Here is a 26065-nt window from a genome sequence, read left to right on the forward strand (position 1 = left end):
ATCACGCTAATCAATCCTCCACAGCGCTCCTGCAGTAGTGCCTCTGGAGTTGTGACCAGTCCTTCTCCCATGGAAAGCCTTTCCAGTCACCCGCACAGGGTACAGTCCTCACATCCTGACCTTGGCACTCCAGGTCCTCCATTATCTGCCCCACTGGCTTCCATTCCTATCACTCCTCCCTTTGTACCTTGAACACCAGCAGGTCAGAACTATCTAGAGCCATGGTTTTCAACCGGGGGTGTCTTTTCCCCCCAGAGAGACATTTGACCATGTCTGGAGACATTTTTGGTTGTGACAATAGGAGGAGGGATGTTTTGGGCCAGGAATACTGCTAAATATCCTACAATGCACAAAATTCCACCTCCTACCCCCCAAAAAAAGAATTGCCCTGCTCAAAATGTCAACAGTGCTGAGGTTGAGAAACCCCGCCCTGGAACTTTCTACACCCTCCAGGGTATTTCTTGCTCCCTCCTCTTTGCCCATGCCATTCTTTCTGCCCAAAATGCTCTTCTTGCCTCTTTGCCTGTCTGATAAGCCAGTGCTCATCTTCCTAAGCCCAGTTCAGAGAGCAGCTCTCCTGGATAACTTCCCTGACCACCCACAATTATAGCTAAGGTTATACTTATTACACTGGAAGGCACTCACTCTCTCATCCAGCATGTCTATTGGGCATCTTCTATGTGCCAGGCCAGGCTATGCATATACAGCCATGAAAATTCAGGCATGGCCGTTGCTTTCATGGAGCTTCCTGTTCAGTGGGGCAGAGGGACTTCAAACAAGCCAGCACACAAATAGAAATACAGAGATGCAAACTGCAAGAAGGGCTATTGAGGAAAGAATAAGGTGCTGTATTGTTAAGAGACGATAAGACTTAAGGGGATTAAATTATGATGGGGCTTCCCTGGTGGCGCAGTGGTTGAGAGTCCGCCTGCCGATGCAGGGGACACAGGTTCGTGCCCCGGTCTGGAAGATCCAACATACCGTAGAGCGGCTGGGCCCGTGAGGCATGGCTGCTGAACCTGCGCGTCTGGAGCCTGTGCTCCGCGATGGATGAGGCCACAACAGTGAGAGGCCCGTGTACCACAATAAATAAATAAATAAATAAATAAATAAATAAATAAATAAATAAATAATGATGGCAGGATGGTCAGGGGAGGTCCTTCTGAGGAAGGAGCCCTGACTGAGAGATGGAGGATGGGTTGGTAAGGGGAGTAGGAGGCAGAGGGACCAGCATGTGGACAGGCACTGAGGGAATGGGAGGAACAGTCCGGAGGTCGGTTTGGCTGGGTCAGCTGAGGGAGGGGGAGAGACTTGGGAGATGACGTGGGGTGGGCACCAGTTCATGAGGGGCCCCGTGCATTTTTCTGAAGAGGCTGGCTTAAAGAGGAGAGTAACAGGATCAGATTTCTATTTTAGGAAGATTCCTCCGGCTGCAGTGGGCCACCCTAGGGCCAAGGGACTCATGCTTGTCTCCTGGTCTCTTCTTCCTCTTTTCTCCAATTCATCTTCCAAATGAGGCAGCACCAGAGAAAAGTCCCCAAAACAGAGGCTACCTGGTTTCCTGCAGTACCACCAACCCCCCAGCCCTGGCCATGTATGGTGGAAGAAAAGAGTGGGGGGTAGGAGATCAGCTAGAAGGTTACTGCTGTGCTCATGAAGGGGATGGTGGTGGTGGGTACTAGGATGGTGGCAGCAGAAATGGGGTGGTGGATGCATTGATGGAGACTTGGTGCTGGGTCAGCACTGAGGAGCTTTTCCTACTAGGCCTGAGGGTCCTGGCTCTGTCTCATCTTTGTAGCCTTAGTCCTGGCATATGGTGGGCAGCAGGAAATGGTGGCTGAATGAGACCCCCTGCCCCTTGCCTAGGGTAAGGCTGGGCTTAATTTTTCCATTTGAATCTAGGCAGTCTGGTGGCTCTCTCTAGGCCATGGGAGCAAGCTCTTGAGAAGCTGGAACATCAGTCTGTAGATACCAAATTCCAGGACGTGCCTTTGGTTTATCTAAGTGACCACGATAACCCAGATGTCCCCACAACTCCTCTGTGAGGTTGTAACCATGCAAAACAGGCTCAGAGAAGGGGAATGCTGTCCTAGGACACACCAAAAGAAAACAGTGCAGCCAAGATCTGCACCCAAGAGTGCTGGGAAATGCCAGCTAAGGGATGGCTGGTCTGCAGAAAGCAAGCCACAGACCGGCACAACCCCACCTTGGCAAAGCCCCAGATGAACTGTGTATTCATCAGGCCAGCTGCCAGGCTCTAGACAAGGTACCTTTCCTTTCTACTGGTTACTAAGTCTTTACACATCCTAGAGGACGTTGGCTCACCTGCTTGTGGGAGGAAAGGAACGCAGACATTAAAAGATCAATTATTGATGTTTAGCACCCTTTACTTTGTGTGGTAGACCGCATGCGCTTGGTTGTCTTAGCGACTTGGATTCAACTCTCAGCTAAACTAATTATGTGCTGTGTGGCTTTAGGCAAGTTGCTTGGCACCTCTGGGCTTCTTTTTTTTTTCTTCTTCTGTAAAATGAACATAATATCTACCTAACCGAGTTACTGTGAGGAAAAAAAAAGTGAAAATTGTCTAATGGCACAAAGATGGTGCTCATTGATGGAGTTTCCTTTCTTTCACTGGATATTCGGAATATGTCTCCTGAAGGTGACATTTTTGGAGGATGACTGTAAATGTGAGACATGCTGAGAAGGATGGGGTTTCAACAGTGGGGATGCAGGGGTCTGATGGGACGGATCTGGAAGGATGTTGGGCAAAGGAGATGCTTCTCCTGTCACTGAATCCTCCATGCCTTCTTGGTCATTCTCATGGCTTCACTAGAGGGTTTCTCTTTCTCCCTGATACACAGAATCAGAGAACTGTCAGCCTTTCCCTGGGGAGCAGAGAATGCACACCTCTGCCGATTCCAGGCTCATTGAGCCCCCTTGTTCTGCTCTTCAGAGACTCACAAGATTATAAATCACCCTAAACTGGGCAAAGGCTCTGACTAGGTGATTCCAGCAAATAGACAAAAAATGACCCATAAGCAGATTAAAAATTATTTATAATTTGAAAATATAACTTTAATGAAACATAAATTTTTACCTTTCTGATTGGCAAAAAAATATGTAATAGTGCCTAGTGTTGCTAACACTGGGGGAAAGCAGATCTTCTCATTGCACTCCGGTTGGTTATAAAATTGGATGCAATGGTTTTTAGAGGGTATTTGGATATTGTTTATAAATTTAAACTGTATACCCTATTTAATTGGTATGCTTGCTACTGGCAGGAATTTATTCTATGGGTATATTTTTCAACTATGCAAAGGCATATATATATATATATATATATATATATATATATATATATATATATATATAAAGAACAATTGGAATGTTCCATGATATTGGAGTGGTTGGGTAAACCCTGGCGCATGGATGTGAAAGAGTAAGCAATTGTTATGAGGATGAGACAGATTTGCTTGTGTTTGCGTTAATTTGGAAAAAGCAACAGACACATTGCTCTGTTAAAACAACTTTAAAGAGTGTGGTATAGAGTGACCCCATTTGTGGAAACACGTGTGTATATTTCATTCTTATAATTCGTAAAATAGTCTTGAAAAGACACACAAGAAACCATTAGATGGTTAGAGTATGGATGGAGTGGTTGGGGTCCATTTGAAAACTTTTATTCTACAATTTTCATGCATTTTTTTTACCATGAGCATATATCAAATTTTCTATTTTTAAAAAATCACCTCCATCTCACAGATGGTGAAACAGTCTCAGAGAGCTGAAGTGACTTACTCACTTGCTCACGTTCACACATGGAGAGACCACTGTGGAACAAGCTAGTGCCCCTGCATGTAGAGGGAGGCCTGTATAGATGCACATGCATTATAGCAATGCAGTTTGAATTTGAATCCTAATTCCACCACCTACTCACTGTGTGACCCTGGGCCAGTTTACTAACCACTATGTCTCTCTGTTTTCTCGTTGTTAAAATGAGGACAGGAATATCTTCCTCTAAGAATTGTTTAAAGGGTAAAATGAGAAAATGCATGTCGAATGTTTATCACAGTGCCCGGCAGAGAGTAACTGCTTAATGCAAGGTTGTTGGATAAACCAACAACCATCATCATCAGTTCAGTCCCAGAATCAGGATTGTCTTTCCTGAAGTGCACGGGTCTGGCCCCAGGCTGTAGGAAGGCTTGAGCAGAGAGGTGGGCTGGGCCTTGCCCTATAGGGGACAGGCCTGGGTGGCAGAGCTGTGGGCCGGCCTTGCTGTAGTGACTCCGGCCCAGGCAGCTAGCCTCTGCTCAGAGCAGGAGCTGGCTGTCCCTGTAGGAGCCAATGAAGAGTCACTCACCTTGCCCAATTCTATGTCTTGCCTGAGAGTTGGAGAGTCATAGACTTATTGGGCTAGCCCATCCATTTGAGGCCATACTGGCCAGCCTTCCATTCTACCCTGAGAAATCAAAGGCCCAGCAAGTAAAAGAGACTCAGTTCCACAGAAAGAGCCCTGGACTGGGAGTCAGCATGTCCATACTAGAGTCCTACTTCTGACACTGTCTTGTTATGTGACCTGCAGCAAATCCCTCCCCCTTTCTGGGCTTCCATGTCCCCATCGGTGAATGGGTGGGATTGGACAACACTGCCACTAATGTACTCTGAGCACTGACATTTTACCTTGTGTTCTGGGCCCACTACCAAACTTCAAGGGTCCAGGGAAAGACTCCAACCCAAAGAGATGGAGTGTGGGTTGAGGAGTGAGGCAGTAAATGGGAGAAGGTTCCCAACTATGTACTCAGGCCCCATTAGGGTGACTTCACCTTGTCTCTTTAGATGAAGGATTCATTCATTTGTTCATTCAGTTAATAGCATTTATGGAGCATCAGGTGCCATAGGATCAGAGTTTGATTGTTACGAGTTTTGAATGATGACCTTACTAGTGGCCCTTGATCTGAGCCAGAAGCTCAGGTTCAAGCCTTGACTCTGCCTCTTAGTGGTTATGTGAGGTTGTGAAGTCATTTCTGTTCCCTGAGACTCAGGTTCCTATAAAATGGGGATAATCAGTCCTACCTCAGAGTGATTGAGAGGATTTACTGAGATATAGGATGTAAAGCTTTTGGTACAGTGCCAGGCACATAGTGGGTACCTTAAAAAAATGGTAGAAAAAAGCAACATGTTCTTGAGTTTGGATACCAGCGCAACCACTTACCAGTCATTTGATCACAGGTAAGTGACTGAAGTCTCTGAGGCTAAATTTCCTCATCTGAAAAATGGGAATAATAATGATCTTAAAGGAGAGATGTGAGGATCAGAGAGGGGGGTTTTGTGAACTAACTGAGGACACATCAGTAGGACCTGTAGGTCAGTGTCTGGTGCACAAGAGGTGCTCAGGGGCTAGCCTTTCATTGTACTGCTCCGAACTTCTCTCTTTGCTGCAGCAGTGAGCTGAAGGATACAGCTTAGGTCTATTTTTGGCCTGTGCAAGTCCAGCTCATAAAAATACAATCATGCTCCTTGTCAGCACTTCTGCACTTTTATTTATTGTTCCTGCCAATCCTGGGGCCTCTCCATGTGGGAACCTCTTCATTATTGATAATTCTGGGAAGTAGTATTTTAAATTTTTATGATCTGTACTTTGCACCATCTGAACCACCATGTATTATCTGGCCTTGCCAGCAAAGGGGGAATATATCCAGATGAGGGGTCCTTTCGGATGAATAATTTATCCCATTTTCACAATGCCAATTATGTTAAATTATGTTCTTCATATCAGCTGCTGACTGAACAATGGGGACTGATGTATTGATATGAAAAGAAAACAAATGTATTTCTTTGCCCATATCCACAATGATATTTGAAAACCTGGAGTTTCATTCTCCCAAGTGTCTATAAAACCCCACTTTTAATAATAACAAGAGTAGAAAAACTTTTTTCCTCCCCTCTCTCCACTTTTTCCTCCCATTTCTGTTATTAATCAAGGAGCTCAGGGCTCTGTTTTGCTCCTTTTTTTTTTCAACTGCAGAAAATAGAGCCTTTCTTTGCAAATTTATTTTCTCTTCTGTCTCTTTCTTTGCGTATGCAAGCTGATTCCTCCAAGGTACAATTCATAATGATTGGCTAACATTTCTTATGCTTTCCCCTTCATAGTACTAAAAAAAGTGACTGTTACTATATCTCTCTCTCTTTTTTTTTTTTTTTTGCTGTATGCGGGCCTCTCACTGTTGTGGCCTCTCCCGTTGCGGAGCACAGGCTCCGGACGTGCAAGCTCAGCGGCCATGGCCCACGGGCCCAGCCGCTCTGTGGCATGTGGGATCTTCCCGGACCGGGACATGAACCCGTGTCCCCTGCATCGGCAGGCGGACTCTCAACCACTGCGCCACCAGGGAAGCCCACTATATCTCTTTTTATAGAAGGGAATTGTTTCTGGCTCCAGTCTATGGGAGCAGCACACCACACTTCATGACATGCCCAATAGCTGGTTGATTCCAGTAACTGTAGGGCTGGTTTTCCCTGCTCTCTACATCTCTCCAGTGTATCTTCACTGCCAGAGGCTTCTCCTCTACCTGTAATGCACACCTGGAGAGCCATTCTCTGGTTTATAATCCTTCCTCAGTTCCTCACTATTCTCAAGTTCGTCTTCAAGATGCTAGGCATGGCATTCAGAGCCTCTGTTTATCACTCACTTCACCTGCTCTGTTCCCTGGCCACTCAAAACTACCTCTTTGTGGTTTTCCCAGGTCCAGCCTCCTGGATGTCTTCTGAATGTTTGCTGGTTTAGGATGCTCTCTTGGTCTAGAAATCTCTTTTTGTTTGGGTTTGGGGAGGCAAGGATGGAAACAAGGAAGCTGTCAGAGCAAAAGTTCGCGGAGAGAGGATGATGCTCTGGATTAGGGTGTTGGCAGTGTAACTGGACAAATGGGTTTATTTGAGAGAAATTTTTGAGGAAGCAGGAACTGGTGATTGGAGTGGATTTGGAGACTGAAGGGAAGGGACGGATCATGAGAGATTCCTGTATATGACTTGACATAAACAATGACATATCATGCTGCTATTTTCTTAGCTGGCGATTACACGGGGAAGAGAATGTTGAGGGCAAGATGGTTGGGGAAGGTGGGTCAGGGAACCCATGTGCTTTGCTGTGGACATGGTAAATTTATATGTGCCTATCCAAGGGCAAATGTCCAGTAGGGTAATCTGAGTGCTGGGTGGGGTCCGAATTGGAGATGTAAATTTGAGAGTTATGAGAATAAAGATGGACTTGGAAATGATGGGAGTAAGAACACTCAGAAGGGTCTTGTAGGAAGGAAGCATGCCCATGACCTAGCCCTGAGAGATTCTAACATTGAGAAGTCAAGCAGAGCGGGAGGAACCTGAGGAGGAGCCTGAGGAGGGCTGGTCAGTGAGCAGGGAGAAGACCGTGGCTCCGGGAGGAGGACTTTTAAGGAGGATTGAGTGGTCAAAGAATATTACTGAGAGGTCGAAGAAGATGAGGCCAGCAGACTGCCCATTTGTTCCAGGCAAATGGGCAAAGACCTGCTTTTGTCATGGAGAAGGGGTTCTAATGAGCTAACACTTCCTTAGGGGCAAAGGTAAAATATTACCTGGGTTGCTTTTGGAGAAAATATGGTATAGCTAAAGAGAGGAGCAGATGACTGAGGACTGACACAGGGTCAGTCAACCTGTCTGTTGGCCTAGTTTGAACTCAGTGGTTTGAGAAGTGTTCTGAAGCCAAAAGAAGTGTTTTCATTAGAAACTCACTCAGGGCATAAGCAACATCTCATAGGGGTTCAGGGCAAAGTAGTATATGGATTTGAAGGAGGGCTATGACCCCAACTCTGCTTAAACTCAACATCACTCCTGCAAATGGTAAATGGTATATTAAATATATATATTTATTCAGATAATATATACATTATTTTTTATATATTGAACTTGATATAAATGAAATCACACAGGACATAAAAAATACTTTTTTGCATCAGATTTCTTTAGTTCAATATAATGTCTGTGAGAGTCACCCATGTCTATGTAGCATTGCTGTGTAACATTCCATCTTATGAATAAACCACAATTTATCCATTCTCCTGTTAATAGACATTTGGGTTATTCTCAGTTCTGTGCTATTATGAAACAAGTGGCTATGAACATTGTTGTGTGTATCTTTTGGTGGATTCATAATATTTTGAGGTGATTTTTTGCTGGTGCCGAGAAAATCTATTGGTTTTGTTATACTTATTTAGTACTTGACCATCTTACTAAATTCGAATAGCTTTTCAGTTCATTTTTTCTTGGAACACATTTCTATCAGATAGAAAGCTTTTCACCTCAAGTACTAGAAAACACAACCTAAATTGGATTAAGGTTCAAAGAGTATATATTTGCCCCCCTCCCCGCCCCCATGACTGCAGGGCACAGCATGTGTCTGGTTTCAGGCAAGGTGTGATCCAGAGGGCAGGGTGTCATCAGGGCTCCTCTTCTCTTCTCCGGGGTCCTCTTGGCTCTGCCCTCTTTTGTATGCTGCCTTTGACCTCATCTTGGCTCCTCCCCATAGTAGCAACAATTGCTTCAGCTGTTTCAGAAATAAGTCCTCACCACACCATCCAGGGGAAGAACATGTTCTTTAGGGAACACTCATAAAGAGCAAGGAGGTGTCTTCCCCCAAGTTCCCAGTCTGTATTGCCTCATATCTCTTTGATTCAATTTAGGTAATATGCCCATCTCTGAGCCAATCAAATTTTGTGATCAATAGAATAATAGGCTCTGATTGGTTTAACCTAATTAGGGTCCATCCTTGCCATCAGGAAAGGCATCAGTTCCACCAAACCACATGGCTGCCACATGGGACAGGGGTGAGTTCTTGAAAGCAATATCAGGCAGCAGGGGGGGTTTGATTGAAGAAGGAAATGGATGTTAGGGAAGCAACCACAAAATATTTATTATGACAACTATAATGATATTGGCTGTAATGGTTATTCATTGTCTCATTCCAATAGTAATATTTGTTTAGTTTTGTCTCCTATCTCAACATGTTGGCCTCTGCATGAGGTCTTTAAAATTTACATGGAATGATATAAATGGTTTAGGGCTTTTTGAGAAGTTTTGGGAAAGATGTTTATAAAAATAAAGGGGCAGAGGAAAAGACTAAGAAGCTTAAGAAGAAGCTAAGAACTAAGAAGCTAAATGCTTCTTAACACTTGATGTGTTATGTTTGAGACCAGTCTGATGGCTAAGGATCTAGAAATGAAGGACTCAAGCTAAGAGATGGTTGAGATGGGCTTGGCAATGTGGGAAGGCATATTAGTTTTCTGTTGCTATGTAACAAATTATCAAAGCTTTAGTGGCTCAAAACAGCACAAGTTTATTATCTCACAGTTTGTATAGATCAGAAGTTCAGGCACAGTTTAGATGGGTTCTGTGCTCGGGGGTCTCATGGGTCTGAAATCAAGCTGTCAGCTAGGCTGCATTCCCATCTGGTTCTTGGGGTCCTTTTCCAAGCTCATTCAGGTTGTTGGCAGAATTCAGTTACTTGTGGTTGTAGGACTGAAGTCCCCATTTTCTTGAGTGACCTGGCTGTTGATTGGGGTCATTTTCAACTCCTAGGGTCCACCCTCAGGTACTAGCTGCATGGCCCTCTCACAACATGTTGACTTACTTCTTCAAGGCCAGCAGGAGAATCTCTCTCCAGTCTGCTGTGACCGAGTTTGCATAGCATACTCATGGGAGTGACTATGCCATCATATTCACAGGTCCTGTCCTCACTCTTGAGGGAGGAGATTATACAGTGCATGTACACAGGGGTGGGAAGCTTGGAGACCATCTTAGAATGCTGTCTATCATAAAAGGCAAAAGCAGTTATTGCCCTAAGGCTTATAGGTCACATGGCACACTGACCAGGAAATTCACTAGCTTAGAAATAGACGTTGAGATGTATTATAATATATTTTTATATATACATACAGACATTAGATATATACACACACACAACATGGGTGATTGGGAGAAGAAACTATAATTCCCAGTTTGTGAATATTTCTAAAAATGTGGATTCAGAGAAATGATCAGACATCTAAATTTTCAATATACTTCATAGCCTGTCAGTTGATCTAGTGATATTCCAAATATTTTTAATCATTACAATTTGTAGAATATATTTTAAGTTCACAAAACACCTGCACATACATTATTTCATTTGGCCCTTCCCAGAACGTTGTGAGTTTCTAATAGAAACACTTAGCCTGTGAACCATGCCTTGGCATTTACTCTTACATTTGTATTAGCTCTTAACTCTCACTAACGCACTGAAGTTCACATGACACCAAAACAGCCAAATGTGTAGATTACATGCTATTTTACACTTTTGTTTATTTGACCATGTGGTGCACTTTGCATAAAGTATCTTGTCTTGTTCACCCAGCAAACTTCTATTCACCCTTGAAACCTTTTTTTTCAGACCATGCTTGAACAGTATTTTTCTTGAGAAATCCTTGCCTTGCTCTCAAAGGGCTGGATAGGGAGGACCTGCAGGCTGACAGGTGCAAGTGAGGCCCGATTCCATATCTGCCTCAGACATCTATTGGAAGAACATTTGGCAGCACTCAGAGGCAGTGTTCAAAAAAACATGGTTATTGAATGAACAGTCCGAGTGCTTAACTTATATTAACTCATTTAAGCCTCCTAACAACCCAAACAGGTAGTGATGGTTATTTTCCCATTTAATAGATGAGAAAACTAAGACACAGAAGGCGTAGTACTTGAGCCAGATTCAAACCCAAAGCACAATGTTTCATCTCCCTACAATATTGACAGTATCAGTATTTGCCCCACAGTACAGAATTAAGTGAGATAGTTCATGTCAAGCACTCAGTGTCTGCTGTATAGTAAATTTGCAAAGCATGAGGGATATTTTTATTACTTGTGGCAAAGAAGCTTCTGCTTTCCTATTCTTTGGAACAGGAGATAGAAAAAAATAAAAAGAACATTCCCCACCCCACTCCCCCACAAAACCCTGATCCTTGTTTAGCTGTACCATTTCTTTAAGGAAGCCAGGGCTCACTTTTTAATATTTGGAGGAGCAGAATCCAAAGGGGGTGGAGCACAACAACAGAATTTACATTTGCAAATGAGTTCTAAATGTCAGGGAAGGAGTGATGTTCTAGATGGGCTGGGACCCAGATCCTCCTTAACTAACATATTTAAGTGCCACACCGTAGATGTTCAATAATAGTAGTTCCTCCCCATCCTTTCCTTTTTGAGCTATATTTTCTCCAAGGTATGCCTCACAGACCTTAAAGAAAATTCTTCATAGGATTCTTGCAGGAGTACATTCACTTGATTATTGTCTCTAGGAAAACTTGGTGAAAGTTTTCAGTGAAAATTTGGTTAATTTAAGCGCTAATGAGAAGAATGATCATAGTTAGAAGATTGCTTCCTTTGAGCTGTGTGACCTTGGACCAGTGATTTGACAGCTCTGTGCTTCAGTTTTCCTTTCAGGAGAATAGAAATAGCAGTGGTATGTAGATAAAGTATATGGAGGGCTTGATCTAGCTCTGGCACATAATAAATTATTCCAAAAGTATTACCCACTATCATCTCATTCAACCCTCAAAACAGCCTCGTTAACTAGGGGTTATGATTATGATTATTGTCCATATTTTACAGCTGAGGCCTCAAGACTCAGACAGCTTCTGTGTTACCCATGACACTGTGACACTTGGCAATAGTTATTGATTATATGTCAAGTTTCTTTTTTCTTCCACTTTGCCTACACAGTGGGATGGAGTTCCATAAATGTCTTGGCAGGTTGACAGCTTATCTTGAAAAGATATTAACCACCTCTGCAAAATATTCAGACTTCAGAAAAATAAGATGATACAATAGATTCAATAGACCTTTATGTTTTTCTTTGTGGAAGTCCCTAAATGAAATTGGAATTAAGTATATGTGCAAAAGTTTTGTTACAAGATGTTCATCATAACTTGTTTATATACCCTGAACTGTGGAAACAACCTACGTGTTCAACCATCAAGACTGGTTAGATTAATTGTGGTATATACATACAATGAAATATTAAACTATATCAAAAGGCAAAATGAAATCATATATTTTTCTACATGGAGAAAATGTTAGTAGAGTGTTGTGTGATAAAACGAAGTATGAATCCGTTTCATAAAAGTATATATTTGCATAAATAGCAAATACATATGCAGAATATGTGCATATATATGCATATAAAAACTGGAAAGGTGAGACCAAAATTCTCACCTATGGCTGTCTGCTGGAATTGGAAAGTATTATGGGTAATTTGAATTTTCTATTTTCTTGTGTTTGTTTGAGGGGGAGGCTCTTTATTTTCTGATCTTTATGCAATACACAGTAAATTCTAGTTACTAAAAAAAAGGAACAGAAAAGCCTTTCAAGTCTCTATGCATGCTAACACTGGTTGAACATTTCAGGTGATTGTGAAGACAAGAACGGAATATCAGCCCGAACAGAAGAACAAAGGGAAGTTCCGGGTGCCGAAAATCGCAGAATTTACGGTCAGTGTCTTGATGGTGTAACAGAAAGACTGGGTGTGGGTCACTGAGTCTAATCAAATAACTAAAGCTCTGCCTCTTGAGGACAAGTTATCCTCTCTCCTACTCTGAAATGTTCAATTTGATAATTGATAAATGTGTCTCATTTCTTCTTTTTCCTCCTGTCCCTGTCTCTCTGCCTTTCCATCACAATCTTCAGGAAATGTGACAGAAATGTATAAAGAAACTCAAATTTTAGACATTGGTTGATTGCAACAAATACAAAAAAGACAAAGGGAGAGACAAGTTGACTTCTTAGTGGTAAAAACCAAATGGTTGATTTTCTATTTATTGGTGGCCAGGTCACTAGGAGAACTGATGAATACATATCACTGTGATGAATTGTGTGAAGGAGTCATGAAGGCTGCTCTGTGAGGATGTATGGAGGAAGCTCAGGGAAGTACCCTGGGGAAGTCACTTAGATGGCTAAGGAGAGCACAGCTTGTGCAAAGGCCCTGAGGCTGGAGGGAAGTTGAACCAAACGTTGAATAGGAAAAAGGGCAGTGAAGCTCAGCTCTAGGAGGGGTGTGGGGACCAGACAGAGATGAGGTATGAAAACTGGGCAGAGGTCAGACAGTCCCAGGCATGGTAGGCTGTATGGAGGAATTATTATTTTAGGCTAGACGCATGAAAGAAACCCCAAAGGACTTCAAGAAGAAGAAGGATATGATTAAACTGGGTTTTTGGAAAAAGCATGCTGGCTTTTACATGAGTAATAGAGGGAGGGTGGGGAGACTGCTGGGTTACTGCAAGTAAAAAAACAATAGTGGCTTAGCAAAGGAAGGTGAGTGGAGAGAGGCCTAAAAGATACTTAGGAGGCAATATCAGCCATGGAGGCAGTAGAATAAGTGGTTCTGTGGTTGGATACTGAAGCAGTCTGGCTGGGTTTGAGCCCTGTTTCCACCTCATAGCAACCATGTGGCCACAAGCTAGTCAATAAACCTCATTTATCAAATGGCAATAATAGAAGGTTACTGTGAGAATGGAATATAGAATACATGCAAAGCACTTGGATCTATACATGATAAGTGCATGATTAATAGTAACTATTTTGTATCAACTGTGGCTGAGGGCTTTGGAAGTGAAAACAGCTGTTGGTTGGTTGTCTGTATATATTTGTATAATGCATACTTGGTTGGAGTATGTATTATACATGCATAAACATATTGGTCCATTTCTGTCCCTATCTTTCTCCCTGCTACATGTATCAGAGCAGCTGGGTGTGTGAGCCTGGGAGGGAATATGGCACCTCTGTGTACATCCCCCCAGAATGTGGGACTTCCCTGGATGTTGACCCCCCTCTTTGAGGGCAGGAATTGCTTTTATTTTTGGCTGTAGCTTTAGTGTCTGGCACACAGCATGGGCCCAGTGAACGCTGACCTGGCCTGAACTGCATGCAGGTATCTGCAAGAACCGGCAGGTAGTTGTGAGGGGAGGGTGGGAGTATCTTGGTGCATAATGTATGGACATCAGGCCAGGGAATAAAGCTGACCTGTCCTCCTGGCAGCAGAGATCATCAGAAGTATGCCCAGACTCATGCACAAAAAATGTTTACTGCAGTGTTATTTGTAAAATCGAAGCATTGGAAACAATGTTAGATTTTCAGCAGCTTTCTCATGATTCCATATGTAAGACCACATGCATAGGATGGGCTGTTTCAACAGTTTCTTAGGAATCACTTTTGGTGGGAGAGTTATTTAGTTTACTCTGAATTATGGGCTTTATGAGATATTTTCATCTTTCTTTTACTTTCTCAATTTTACATGAGCATGAATTGTTACAGTAATCAGAAAAAAATTAGAATATTTAAAAAAGTTGCTCTTTTTACCAAATAGAGTGTTACAGTTTTTGATGGAATTATTCCTTATTTAGCAATCATTTAAAATGATGGTTATGAAAACATGCAATAATTTGGGCAAATACTTCATAGAGGAAGCTGAGTGAAAAAAGCAGAGATTAAAATTGTATGTTTTCTATGGTTGGAACTATGAAAAAAACCACAAGTATACAGAGGAAAAAGGACATGGAAAGAAATGTCTCAAAATGTCGTTTGTGGCTGTGTTATCAGCCGTGGTGTTGGACGATGTTGTCATTGTTTTTTTTTTTTTCCTCTTTGTTGGCAACTTTTGGTGATGTGGCAATTTTATCATATTTGATGCCCACGAGTCCCTGAGAAGCTGATATAATCCCCTGTTTTTTTCAAGGGGAACTATGGCTCAGAGCAGAGACATGACCTGCTCACCCACTAGCAAGTGGCAGGGCCAGTGCTGAGAGATGGCCCCCCGCCTTTCTGTTCATCTGTGCCGCCTACTGTAGGTAACTATGGGTTAGAACAGAAGCGAGTCAGCTAAGAGAAAATGAGTGGCTTGTCAGGGTCCAGGGCCTGAGGAAGCGCCCCACGCAGCTTGACTCAGTTGGCCCTGGGGGGTGGGAAGAAAGGACGTTGGGGTTTGGGGGCAGCCCTTTGTCAGCACCGACTGTCAGGTGTGGGCGGAGGGCCCTGCCGCTTGGAACAAAATGGGAGAAATGGAGCAAAATTGTTTGCTCTTGTAGAGCTGTGAGCATTTATTAGCCTGGCTTTTCACTTCCTTAAAGAGTGCTACACCTGGGCCGCGTGGAGGATGCATCTGCTGGGGTGAAGGTGGATGCAGCACCCTAGGGAGGAGGTTGTGCTGCTGGCGATTAAGAAGAGTCTGAGGCGGAAATAAAGATGCAGACGTACTAGAGAATAGACTTGAGGACGTGGGTAGGGAAGGGGAAGCTGGGACGAAGTGAGAGAGTGGCATGGACATAAATACACTACCAAACGTAAAATAGATAGCTAGTGGGAAGCAGCCGCATAGCACAGGGAGATCAGCTCGGTGCTTTGTGACCACCTAGAGGGGTAGTATAGGGAGGGTTGGAGAGAGGGAGACCCAAGAGGGAGGGGATATGGGGATATATGTATAAGTATAGCTGATTCACTTTGTTATACAGCAGAAACTAACACACCATTGTAAAGCAGTTATACTCCAATAAAAATGTTAAAAAAAAAAAAAAAAGAAGAAGAGTGTGAGGGTCTGAGCTGTCAGCTGCAGTGGGACTCGGGGGTTCAGCTGGGCTGTTATGGAGGTGGAATTGTTCCTGGTTGGAGAAAGGGGCATCAGGGGCTCCTCCGTGTTTGGCTTGGCTGACTGAGCCGGCGGGGGGATGCTGTCCACTGGGTAGTGGTGGGGGACCGGGCAGTGGGAGACGCATTGAGTGGGAGGTGCCTGGGGACCATGGGAGGGGTGGGGCAGAGGCAGTCTGGCCACACTTGGATGTAACGGGTCTGGAGCTCAGAATGGAAATTTCAGCTAGACCACAGGGGCTGGAAGTCAGAGAATTCCCAGTTTATCTTAGAGAGCATAATGCTGGTAAACAGTGGCCGGGCTGCCCCTCCAGGATATTGCCCGTGGCAGAAGTAACCATGGGGATGGCAAAGATGCCTCCCTCCCTCATTCCAATATCTTCATGGAGGTGGAACAGCTTGTGAGTTCACATCTCAAATTTGACCTGGGGAGATCAGCTCATAACAATTCTCTATGAGAGAGTATGAGAGGAGAGAACAGGGAGGGAGAGACGAACTAAGAAAGATTGAAAGAATCGCCTGGAACTTTTTGTAACATGAAGGCTCTTGCAGTCATTGCCAAGGGCCACAGACTTGAGAGACCGTTCATCAGGCTTCTTTGAGAAGATGGGGGCATGCAGAGAGAAGCCCCTCCTTCTTTCTTAGTCCTGGGAGCTGGAGGTTCTTCTAAAGGTGATTATGCTATCGAAGGAGCTGGTGCATCCGGCCATGCCATCAGACCTGATTGTCCCCAGGCTCACCTGTGAGAAGGAACTGAGTCTTGCATTTGGAGGCTGTTTGTGCCAAGCTGATGAGAGCTTGGCACCTGCACTTTGGGGCTAGATTCACTTGGCAACTTGGGTCACACCCCTGTCACCTCTTAGCTTCATGACCTTGGGAAAGTCCCTTCACCTCTCTGAGCGCCTGATTCCTCACCAGTAAACCAGGACACAATAGCACAAAGTGTTAAGTCCTTGGCGCACTCTAGCTCTCAATGAATGATCATTTTATTCTCTTCCTGTTCAGATCCCCTTGCTTCAGCCTGGGTTCTTAGCTTGCTACCTAATTAGCTGAATTTTGTGTGTTGGTTGAGACAGACCTGGTCCTCCCTTTCCTGGATTTTTCTCCCTGGAAATATGGCTGGGAAAACCTGGAGGAACTGTTCTAAGTGTAGCCAGTTCAATGTCAGTATCCATGGGTGGCCTCTGGCTCTCTACAGTGACCTAGGGAGCTATCTCTTTGCCTCCTGGGGAGTGTAGGCAATATTTTTTGGTAGGCTACTTCTCAACACATCCATTATAAAATGAATAATCCTAGTACCTGTTAAAAATGCCTTTACATCCACTTTTTAGGCTAACAACAACCCTGTGTACTTGTTACCATTATTCTTATCCCCATTTTACAGACGAGGAAACTGAGGCTCAAAGAAGTGAATTGTCTGACAAGGCCACGCAGCGAGGACGTGTGAGAACAAAATAAGAACCCAGCCCTAGGGCTCCACATCTCGCTCTCTGTGCTACACCTGATGCCACCTTGCCACTGTCCTTGCCAAACTGTGGCCTGCCTGACTTCATCCCTTCCTGCCCTTTCTCCCCTTTCTTCTTTGTCTTGATCAAATTTGCTCTGGGCTGGGCTGGATGCCTGTTGCTGGGAGGCACACGGATATGCAAGACAAAATCCTTGCTCTGGAGGAGCTTGCAAAGGTGTGGATTAGACAAGAGTGTTCTGGCCAATTTCTTGGAATACTGTCCCTGTATGGTCACCTCCTCTGGGATGCCTCCCTTGATCCTCTGAGCTGGGTTTGGTGCCTCCTCTGGGCTCTGCAGATCATATGGGGTTCTCGAATGCTGCTGTACTGTAACTGGCTACTCTGGCATCTTCAGCCCCCTCCAGCCTCTGGTCCCTGGAGGGTAGGGTCACACTGGCCCACTCATGTGTTCCTAGTTCCCAGAAGAGGGCCTGGCATGGAGTGGGTGTCATGTGTGCTGCAACTTGAGCCCCAGACTTTTGGTACCGCCTCAGTATTCATCCCCAATAACATGCTGAGTCTGGGTTCAGGAAATCTGACTCTGGTGGCTATGGCCTGGATAAGCTCAGATTAGAGGGTGTCCGGGCGCATGGGGAAAGATCCTGGGGATGCCTACAGACCAGACCCTGAGCACAGTCAGTGGGGAGAATCCAGAATGGGAGGGATGCATTAGTGTAAAGGGACCAGAACCCACCATTCCCGTCAAGCAAATGGACGCATTAAAATAAAGCTGGTTGGGGAGAACTAGAATTGAGAGGTTAGCAATTTTTTTTTTTTTTTTTTTTTTTTGCGGTACGCGGGCCTCTCACTGTTGTGGCCTCTTCCGTTGCAGAGCACAGGCTCCGGATGCGCAGGCTCGGCGACCGTGGCTCACGGGCCCAGCCGCTCCGTGGCACGTGGGATCTTCCCAGACCGGGGCTTGAACGCATGTCGTCTGCATCGGCAGGCAGACTCTCAACCACTGCGCCACCAGGGAAGCCCCGAGATTAGCAATTTTTAAGGAGCTGGTGTCTGTGGGCTATTATTAAAAACAAACGACAACAACAAACCAACAAAACAAAAATCCAGTTGGAGTTTCAGGCCTAATGTTATAGGTGCTGATTTTTCAGTGTTCCAGCCGTTCACTGATCCACTCAACTGTTTGGGCTTGTGCTCTGGTCCTGACCTGACCTGCGACTGGCGCTTTATGTAAGGTATCCCACTGAATGACCCCAACAAACTGGGCTGGCGAGACGGTCGCCCCACTTGCAGGTGAGGGAAACAGGCTCAGAGAGGCTGGGAATTTTCCCAAGTTCCACGCCCAGGAGGCCGTGGAGCTGGGATGTCCTCGCAGGTCCTAAGCAGGGGGCCATGGCCGGGTGTAAGAGGTTAGGGAAGCTGCCGCCAGTGGAAGGGAGCCTGACTACCAGTGAATAGCTCCCGGGGGATGCTTCTGGACCAGCCTCCCTGCCAGATGTTTCTTTCCTTCTCTTTCTCTTCCACCCAGCCAGGGGATGGGGGTGCTTGCACTCTGTCTCAGGCCTCAACTCTGCTCACATTCCTTCTAACTCCAACCTGGGAAAGACATGGCAAAACACCAGAATCAGCCTCCCCGGCGGGGTGTGGGGAGGGGCCCCATCTAACAGCCGGCAGAGTCCAGGCCCCTCTGCTTCCCGAGAGTCTCTGGTAACTGTGCTTCCTTCTCTGGTCTCTGTCCTCACCCATCATCTCCTGGCCCATCCTCCTTCTGGGTCCCTCTGCCTCCTTTCTCAGCCCCCTCCTGCCCGTTGTTCTCACCTCCCCGAAGGAGGACTCTTTCTAACGTGCATATCCTGCAAGGACACTGCCATCCTCTCACCCGGCCGTAGCTTCCGTCGCTCACCTGCCTTCTCCCTGACCTGCTCGAAGCCTTGGTCCTTTCCTCGTGACACCATACTTCGTACGCCTCCTTGTCTTGGTCGTGCTGTCCCTTCCCACTGGAATGCCTTTCCCACCTCCATCATTGGGCAAATTGGGCATCATTATTCATCCCTCAGCACCCAACTCAGATGGCTCTGGCCTGTGAGGGCTTTTTGCCTGCCAGCCCTTGCGCAGTCTGTCCTTCCTCCTCGGGATTCTGCACCTGCTATATAACCCTCCAGTTCTACAGCGTTGGCATCAACATTACCTGCTGTGTCTCCTACTGACTTGAGGCTGGGATGGTGTCTTCTTTATCTTTGCTCCCCAAGAACCTAGCCAGTGCCGGCCCACACTAGGCACCAAATGATGTCTTTAATGACTAAATAAACAGGTTAATGAGCAAACAAAAATATCTGGCTGATGGAAAACGACACATTGATAAATACCAGAGCTCTGGTTGCCTCCTTTTCAATATCTTTATTTAAAATCGGGGCTCTATCTTTGCTTCTAAGCTTCTTGCTGATGACACATTCTCATAAATGTCCTCTTCTTGATGTCACATTCCCTGGGAGGTGAGACCTCATTTATAGCTTTGCCATTTGCTTCTACCAATTTTTCATCAAAACCCCAGGGGCTGCCCTCCACTGGTGGGATTCTAATATTTGCTGACAGCAGCAAATGGGGATAAGCGATTTTACTTTATTATCCGTTATCTTGGTTTTTATTGCCCTCTTTTTTTTTTTTTAACTTTTGAGGAACATTTAAGGTAAGTTATTAAAAACACTGCCTGCTGGCTTAGGAGCAGAGTCTTCAGCTGGAACGGAAAGAATTTACATGTGAGTGCTTGGCGGAGAAAATCTGCAATAGTATTTGATGTTTATTATTGCACTTCTGGCTAGGGTTTTATCAAAAATCAGAATAAAGATGTAGGCCTATGTTTATGGCTGGGTGCTTTCTCCTGGCCTCATGGAATGGTACTATTAGAGTGACCTTCAAAAACATATATTATTGAGAACTGAAAAGCAAATGTGGCTTAATTTTTTTAACAAACCTTTCCCTAGGAGAGAAAACAGCCGTGGTGCTATCTCAGGAGGAATGTGCTCAGGGTTTGGATGGGGGACTCTGGGAGATTCAGTGACCACTCCACAGCCTAACGACTGGGCTGCTTTTATTGCCAGGTTCTCATTCTCATTGACTCAAACATTGGCAAATAAATGCTGTAATAAAGCAAGTCACTTGTTTATAAGTTTAGTGTAGATGACTTCTTGAGTTTAGTGAATATTCTTATTTCCTATGGGACTCCTGTAGGAGTTGGCTGATTAAAAGTTTGCACGCTGCTTGTTAAACTGTTGGAAATTTGTAGCCAACCATGGTGGGAGTATTGACACCATGGAAATGAGCAAACACTGTAAATCATGCATCACCCCCTTTTCTCAGCCCAGGAGGGTTTACCAGCACACTCGTGTGAAGGGCACTATGGAAAAGGGGAAATACATGGGCCGGGCGTTCGACACTGTGGGTGTGTACGAGCTAAAGCAAGTCACTGCATCTCTCCGAACCTGTGCTTCCCAATCTGTAAAATGGGATAATGCTGTCTACATCATAGGCCTGGCCTGAGGACAAAATAAGATACTATAAGCCCCATGGTAGCTTGATCAATGTGAGCTGCCTCTTGTCGTTATGTGATAGTTTCATTGCTGGGGAGTTGGTCATCTGGCTAGACGGAATGTTTCCACCCAGAGTGGGTCTCAGTGGGAAGCCACACCTGGCTCCATCTCACTAGGCCCTCTGTCTCGACTGACATTGCCCTGGCTCAGTAGCTCCTCCTCACCCACCATTCCTGCCGGGCCAGCTTTTGACCTTCCAGCTTCATCCCACCTTCCCCTTTCTACCTGTTATGTAGTCAGAACGATCATCAGATCCTGCTTGAGAAATCTCTGATTGCTCCCCACTCCGACAGGCAACAATGTGAGGTTTTTGCGTGATATTGCAGGCTTTTGCAAAGGTGGTCCTTGCTGCTAAGTCCCTCCACCATTCTGGTGTCCTCAGAGCTCCAGGCCTCTCATGGCTCTGTAAAACCACCATGCCCTTTCACCCCTCCAGGTCTTTGCCCGTGCAGTTTCCTCTGGCTCTATTGCCAGCCCACGTTTTCTGCCTTGTGGACCAGCTCACCTCCTCCAGAAACCTGTCCTTGATTCCCCAAGTCAATTTCTCATCTGGAGAATGTCCCAGCCTTTGCCTGCACCCACCACTGCTCTGAGATGCCACATTGGCTTCAACTAGAGTTCTCCTGCTACCTGGCTGGATTGCTGAAAGTAGTGCAGAAGGTAGGGCTTCATAAAGATTTCTCACAACCCATGTTGGGGTAATGAAAGGAAGATGCTTGTGGAAAGTAAAACAAGATTTAAAAAATTATTATTTGTAGTTAATTAATAACAATAACTTCATTTCACTGAGCTCCTATTATGTGCTGGGTAGTTTGCTAGTCATTTTCTATTTTATCTTTAACTCTTGAAGTAGGCATTATTTTTGATAGCCAGATGAGGAAACCAAGGGTCAGAGAGTTTAATTAAGGCATTCAAGGTCATGCAGCCAATAAGTGGCAAGAGGCTGGCTTTTCTGGACCAGAGGGGTATGTATGTCTATGGTATGTGTATGAGAGTATGTGTGTATGTGTGTGTTCTTTTGTCTCTATCAGCTTCCAAAGCAGGAAACCCTGTACATATGGGTAATTGGCTAACTTTAACTAAACTGAAAAGTGGTTGCTAGAATACTAAAATTTTGCTGCCTATCCCTGTTACTTGCCAAGCATTAGGCCAATTTTGCTTTGGCTCTCTTCTTTTTTTCTCTTTAAATACACTGTTTGGCCAAGTCCTAAATGCATTGATCCAAAAGAGAAGAGAGAAGCAAACATTTCCCAAGGAAGACATGCCATTTTCCTCATGGCTTGTCATGTGGCTTGTCTCATGGTCTCCTCACACAGTGGGAGGATTAATCTCCTGACTGTCTTACTCTCTGGGCCTCTGCTGCTACAATGTGTGATTATTTTAAACGGGATTAAAAAAAAATGATGATGTTTAAGCTCCTGGACCTGTCAGAGGAAGACAGGTCCTAACAAAGTGACTGTGTGGCTTTTCGTGTCACCACCATGTTCTATAATTATAAGAAAACTAGTTGTCATAGCAACTGCCACATAGGCCTGGCTTCCTCCTGGAGATGCTGGCAAGCTCCTCAGCTCTGTGATCCGAGCAGTTGCAGGCGGATTTGGTTCTCAGAGGGGACTCAACTCTCACTTGGGCGATAATCATGAACGCATTCTAAGACTCCACAACCCGAACTCAGTTTTACTATGCAATCTGACAGACCTGGGTTTGAATGCTGGTTCTAGAACTCAGTGGCTACGTGGGCAAGTCATCTCACTTGCATGAGCCTCAGTTTCCTCTTTAGTAACATGGGTATGCCAACGCCCACTTCGGAGGGTTGTTGTAATGACTGTGTTTAGGATGCGCCTGGCAGAGTGCCTGGCACACAGGAACTCTGATATATACTAGACGTCTTCCCATTCACCTCTTCACTGTGAACAAATGAGAGAAGAAAAATGCTAAATTAGAGAAGGATGGATGTTTTCATATTCTTTTATTATTATTATCATCATCATTATTGTTATTAATTTTGGTAGCATTTGTAGCTAGAAAAACAAGTTAGTAAATCAAAATTCTAGGCTGAGTCATGTGTATCACGGAGAGAATGAGAGAGATGAAAAGAGAGAAGAGAGAGAGAAAAAATAAATGAATATTCAGCTAGATGAAACTGATTTAATTTATTTTTTTCCTTATCTTAAAAAAATTTTTTTATTTTGCATTGGAGCAGAGTTGATTTACAATGTTGTGTTAGTTTCTGGTGTATAGCAAAGTGATTCAGTTATATATATACAGGTATCTACTCTTTTTCAAATTCTTTTCCCATTTTGGTTATTATAGAATATTAAGCAGAGTTCCCTGTGCTATACAGTAGGTCCTTATTAGTTATCCATTTTAAATATAGCAGTGTGTACATGTCAATCCCACACTACCAATCTATAGCTTCCCCCCCACCCTTCCCCCGGTAACCATAAGTTTGTTCTCTAAGTCTGTGAGTCTGTTTTGTAAATAAGTTCATTTGCATCATTTTTTCTTTTTAGATTCTACATATAAGTGATATCATATGATATTTGTCTTTCTCTGTCTGACTTACTTCACTTAATATGATAATCTCCAGGTCCATCCATGTGCAACTGATTTGATTTAAAATTCCTCCAACTTTTTTTTTTTGGAAAATTGCATTTCTCTGAGGCTAAGAAAAAGACATCTGATCTCGGGACTTCCTGGCGGTCCAGTAGTTAAGACTCCGTGCTCCCAATGCAGGGGCCGTGGGTTCAATCCCTGGTTGGGGGAGCTAGGATGCCGCATGCTGCATGGCGTGGCCAAAAAATAAATAAAATAAACAGTAAAACTGGAGAAAAAGTTCAAAAAAAGCAAAAAAGAAATATATCTGATCTCTAAAAAAAAAATTCTAAAATGAGTAAGGAAACCTGGTTTCTGGTCTCAATCTCAGAGCTTCAGTGTTCTCATCTGTAAAATGAGGAAGTTGAGTGGGACAGTCCCCAAGGGCTCTTCTGTCTGAGATGTTCTAAGACAGTGGTTCTCAATCAGGGATGCTTTTGTTCCCCAGGGGACATTTGGCAATGTCTGGAGAGCTTTATGGTTGTCACCATTCTGTGTGTGTGTTTGTATATATATGTGGTACTGGTATCTAGTGGGTTAAGGTCAAGGATGCTGTGAAATATCCTATGATGCACAGGACAGCCCTCCACAATGAAGAATTATCCTACCTAAAATATCGATAGTGCCAACGCTGAGAAAACCTTGGCCTAGGATTTATCGCCATATTTATTTGTCTGAAAATAGGAATTACGTCCCACCACGACATGTCAGAGTTGTTGAGTATTCAGTTTCTTATCTTAGCCATCTCCTGGAGATTTGAAGCCCTAGAAAAATTAGTAAAAAGACAAAAGACCTCTCAAGGTCCTAAGGGACTTACTAAAATATGAGATGGTCACAGGAGGTGGGGAAAATTAATTCCTTTGAATTTTCTTTACCCTTGGTACTTCATAACTCTTAATGGATCAAAGGTGATTGTTCATGGGCAAAGTAAAATGTACAAAATGCAATTTTAAATCCATAAACAGCTTTATTATTTTTCTATATAGGATACAAATATTTCAATTGCATCCCTCATTTTCCAGCTTGTCTTTGATTTTGACATTCCAAGTCATAGACAGACGGATGTCTCTTCTGAGAGTCATGTGTGATCAGTTCTCTCTCCTGCTTAAAGCCATTCTGGGGCTTCCCTGGCCTTCAGGGTGAAATCTGAACTCCTTAGTCTATTGTCCCTGGTCCTCAGAACCTCTTTCTCCTCTCTTCAACCTCCTCTCCTTTCTGACTTCACACCCCTCCCACCAACCAAAATTACTCATGGAATCCTGGGCATACTCTGCCCTATCCTGCCTCCACTCCTCCAGATAGCTGTTTCCTCCGCCCTGAGTGCTTTTTTCTCCCCCATGGTCTAGCGGGCACCTTTTCGTCTCATAGGCTGGCTCACACATCACCTTCTGGGTGAAGCCTGTTCTAATAGCCCCTCCTCTCTTCCCCACTGTCAGATGTGGAACTGACCCTTTCTTCCTCTGGGACCTTACTCACTGGGGAGTTTGTCAACTTGACCTCCTCTGTGCAGTTATTTCCTTACATATGTTTTCCCATGGCCTGAAGAAAGCCTGGACTCTTGAGGACAGACACCACCTTTGATTCACTTCTAAATCCTCTACTATGACTATCGACCCTGGGACCTTGGTGGTCAGTAACTTTTTAAATGAGAGTAAGAATTGGATGAAGGTAGTCAAAGGAATAAAATTCAATTTATAAAAAGATAAATAAATGATAGGGATGTAATGTACAACATGATAAATATAATTAACACTGCTGGATGTTATATATGAAAGTTGGTAAGAGAGTAAATCTTAAGAGTATTTATCACGAGGAAAAACTATTTTTCTTTTTCTTTTATTTTGTATGTATATGAGAGGATGGATGTTCACTAAACTTACTGTGGCAGTCATTTCATAATGTATGTAAGTCAAATATTATGCTGTACACCTGAAACTTATTCAGTGCTGTATGTCAATTATATCTCAATAAAACTGGAAGAAAAACAAATAAAGTAAAAGTTTTGGAGATTCTGTGTAATCAAATGCCCATTGAAGAGCATTCAGATTGCGGTGTAGAGTATATTCTACACAGATAATAAGTTGAAGGCAAATAAAATCTTCTTTAAACTATGAAAAAAGTAACACATATAGTACATGCACAAAATTCCAACACTATGGAAAGGCATAAACTGAAAAAAATATCTCCCTTTCTCTCCTTTCATAATCCTTCTCCCCCAAACTATCCATTGTCTATGTCTGTGCTATCCAAATTGGAAGCTCCGAGTCGCGTGTGGCTATATGCATTTAAATTAGTCAAAATAAAATAAAATTCAAAATTTAATTCCTCAGTCACACAAGCCACGTTTCAAGTGCTCAATAGCCACATGAGCCTAGCAGCTACCATACTGGACAGCTCAGATTTATAGGACATTTCCATATTGCAGAAAGCTCTATAGAACAGCCTAGGAATATCTCCTTATGTTTCTATACAGAGGCGTTTTCTACATGTCAGCATATTTGTATTTATATATGCATACGCACATTTGATATTCTTTTTCATTTTCTCAAATGGGACCATTTTATATACATTCTTCTGTACCTTGCTTTTTTTTCTCTTAATAATATATCTCGGAGAACTTTCCACATCACCACATTGAGATCCTTTTTTGTTCTTGTTAATGACTGTAGACTGAGGATTTTCACAATCTTTCTCAATCAGTCCCCTATTGTTTTAGCTTTCAGTCTTTTGCTGC

General features: G+C 43.9%; 1 protein-coding gene across 1 annotated transcript in view; it reads left to right on the forward strand.

Moving 5' to 3' along the window:
• The window catches only part of NSG2 (neuronal vesicle trafficking associated 2), a gene marked incomplete at its 3' end in the record, with an annotated part of 55869 nt that overhangs the window by 3805 nt on the left and 25999 nt on the right, over window positions 1-26065 (forward strand). The window contains exon 2 of the mRNA XM_079703296.1: window positions 12456-12539. Within this exon, the coding sequence (XP_079559422.1) occupies window positions 12456-12539 (84 nt within the window). The remainder of the gene's footprint in view (window positions 1-12455; window positions 12540-26065) is intronic.

Source organism: Hyperoodon ampullatus (genome assembly GCF_949752795.1).
Source record: "Hyperoodon ampullatus genome assembly, chromosome: 4".
NCBI lineage: Eukaryota > Metazoa > Chordata > Mammalia > Artiodactyla > Ziphiidae > Hyperoodon > Hyperoodon ampullatus.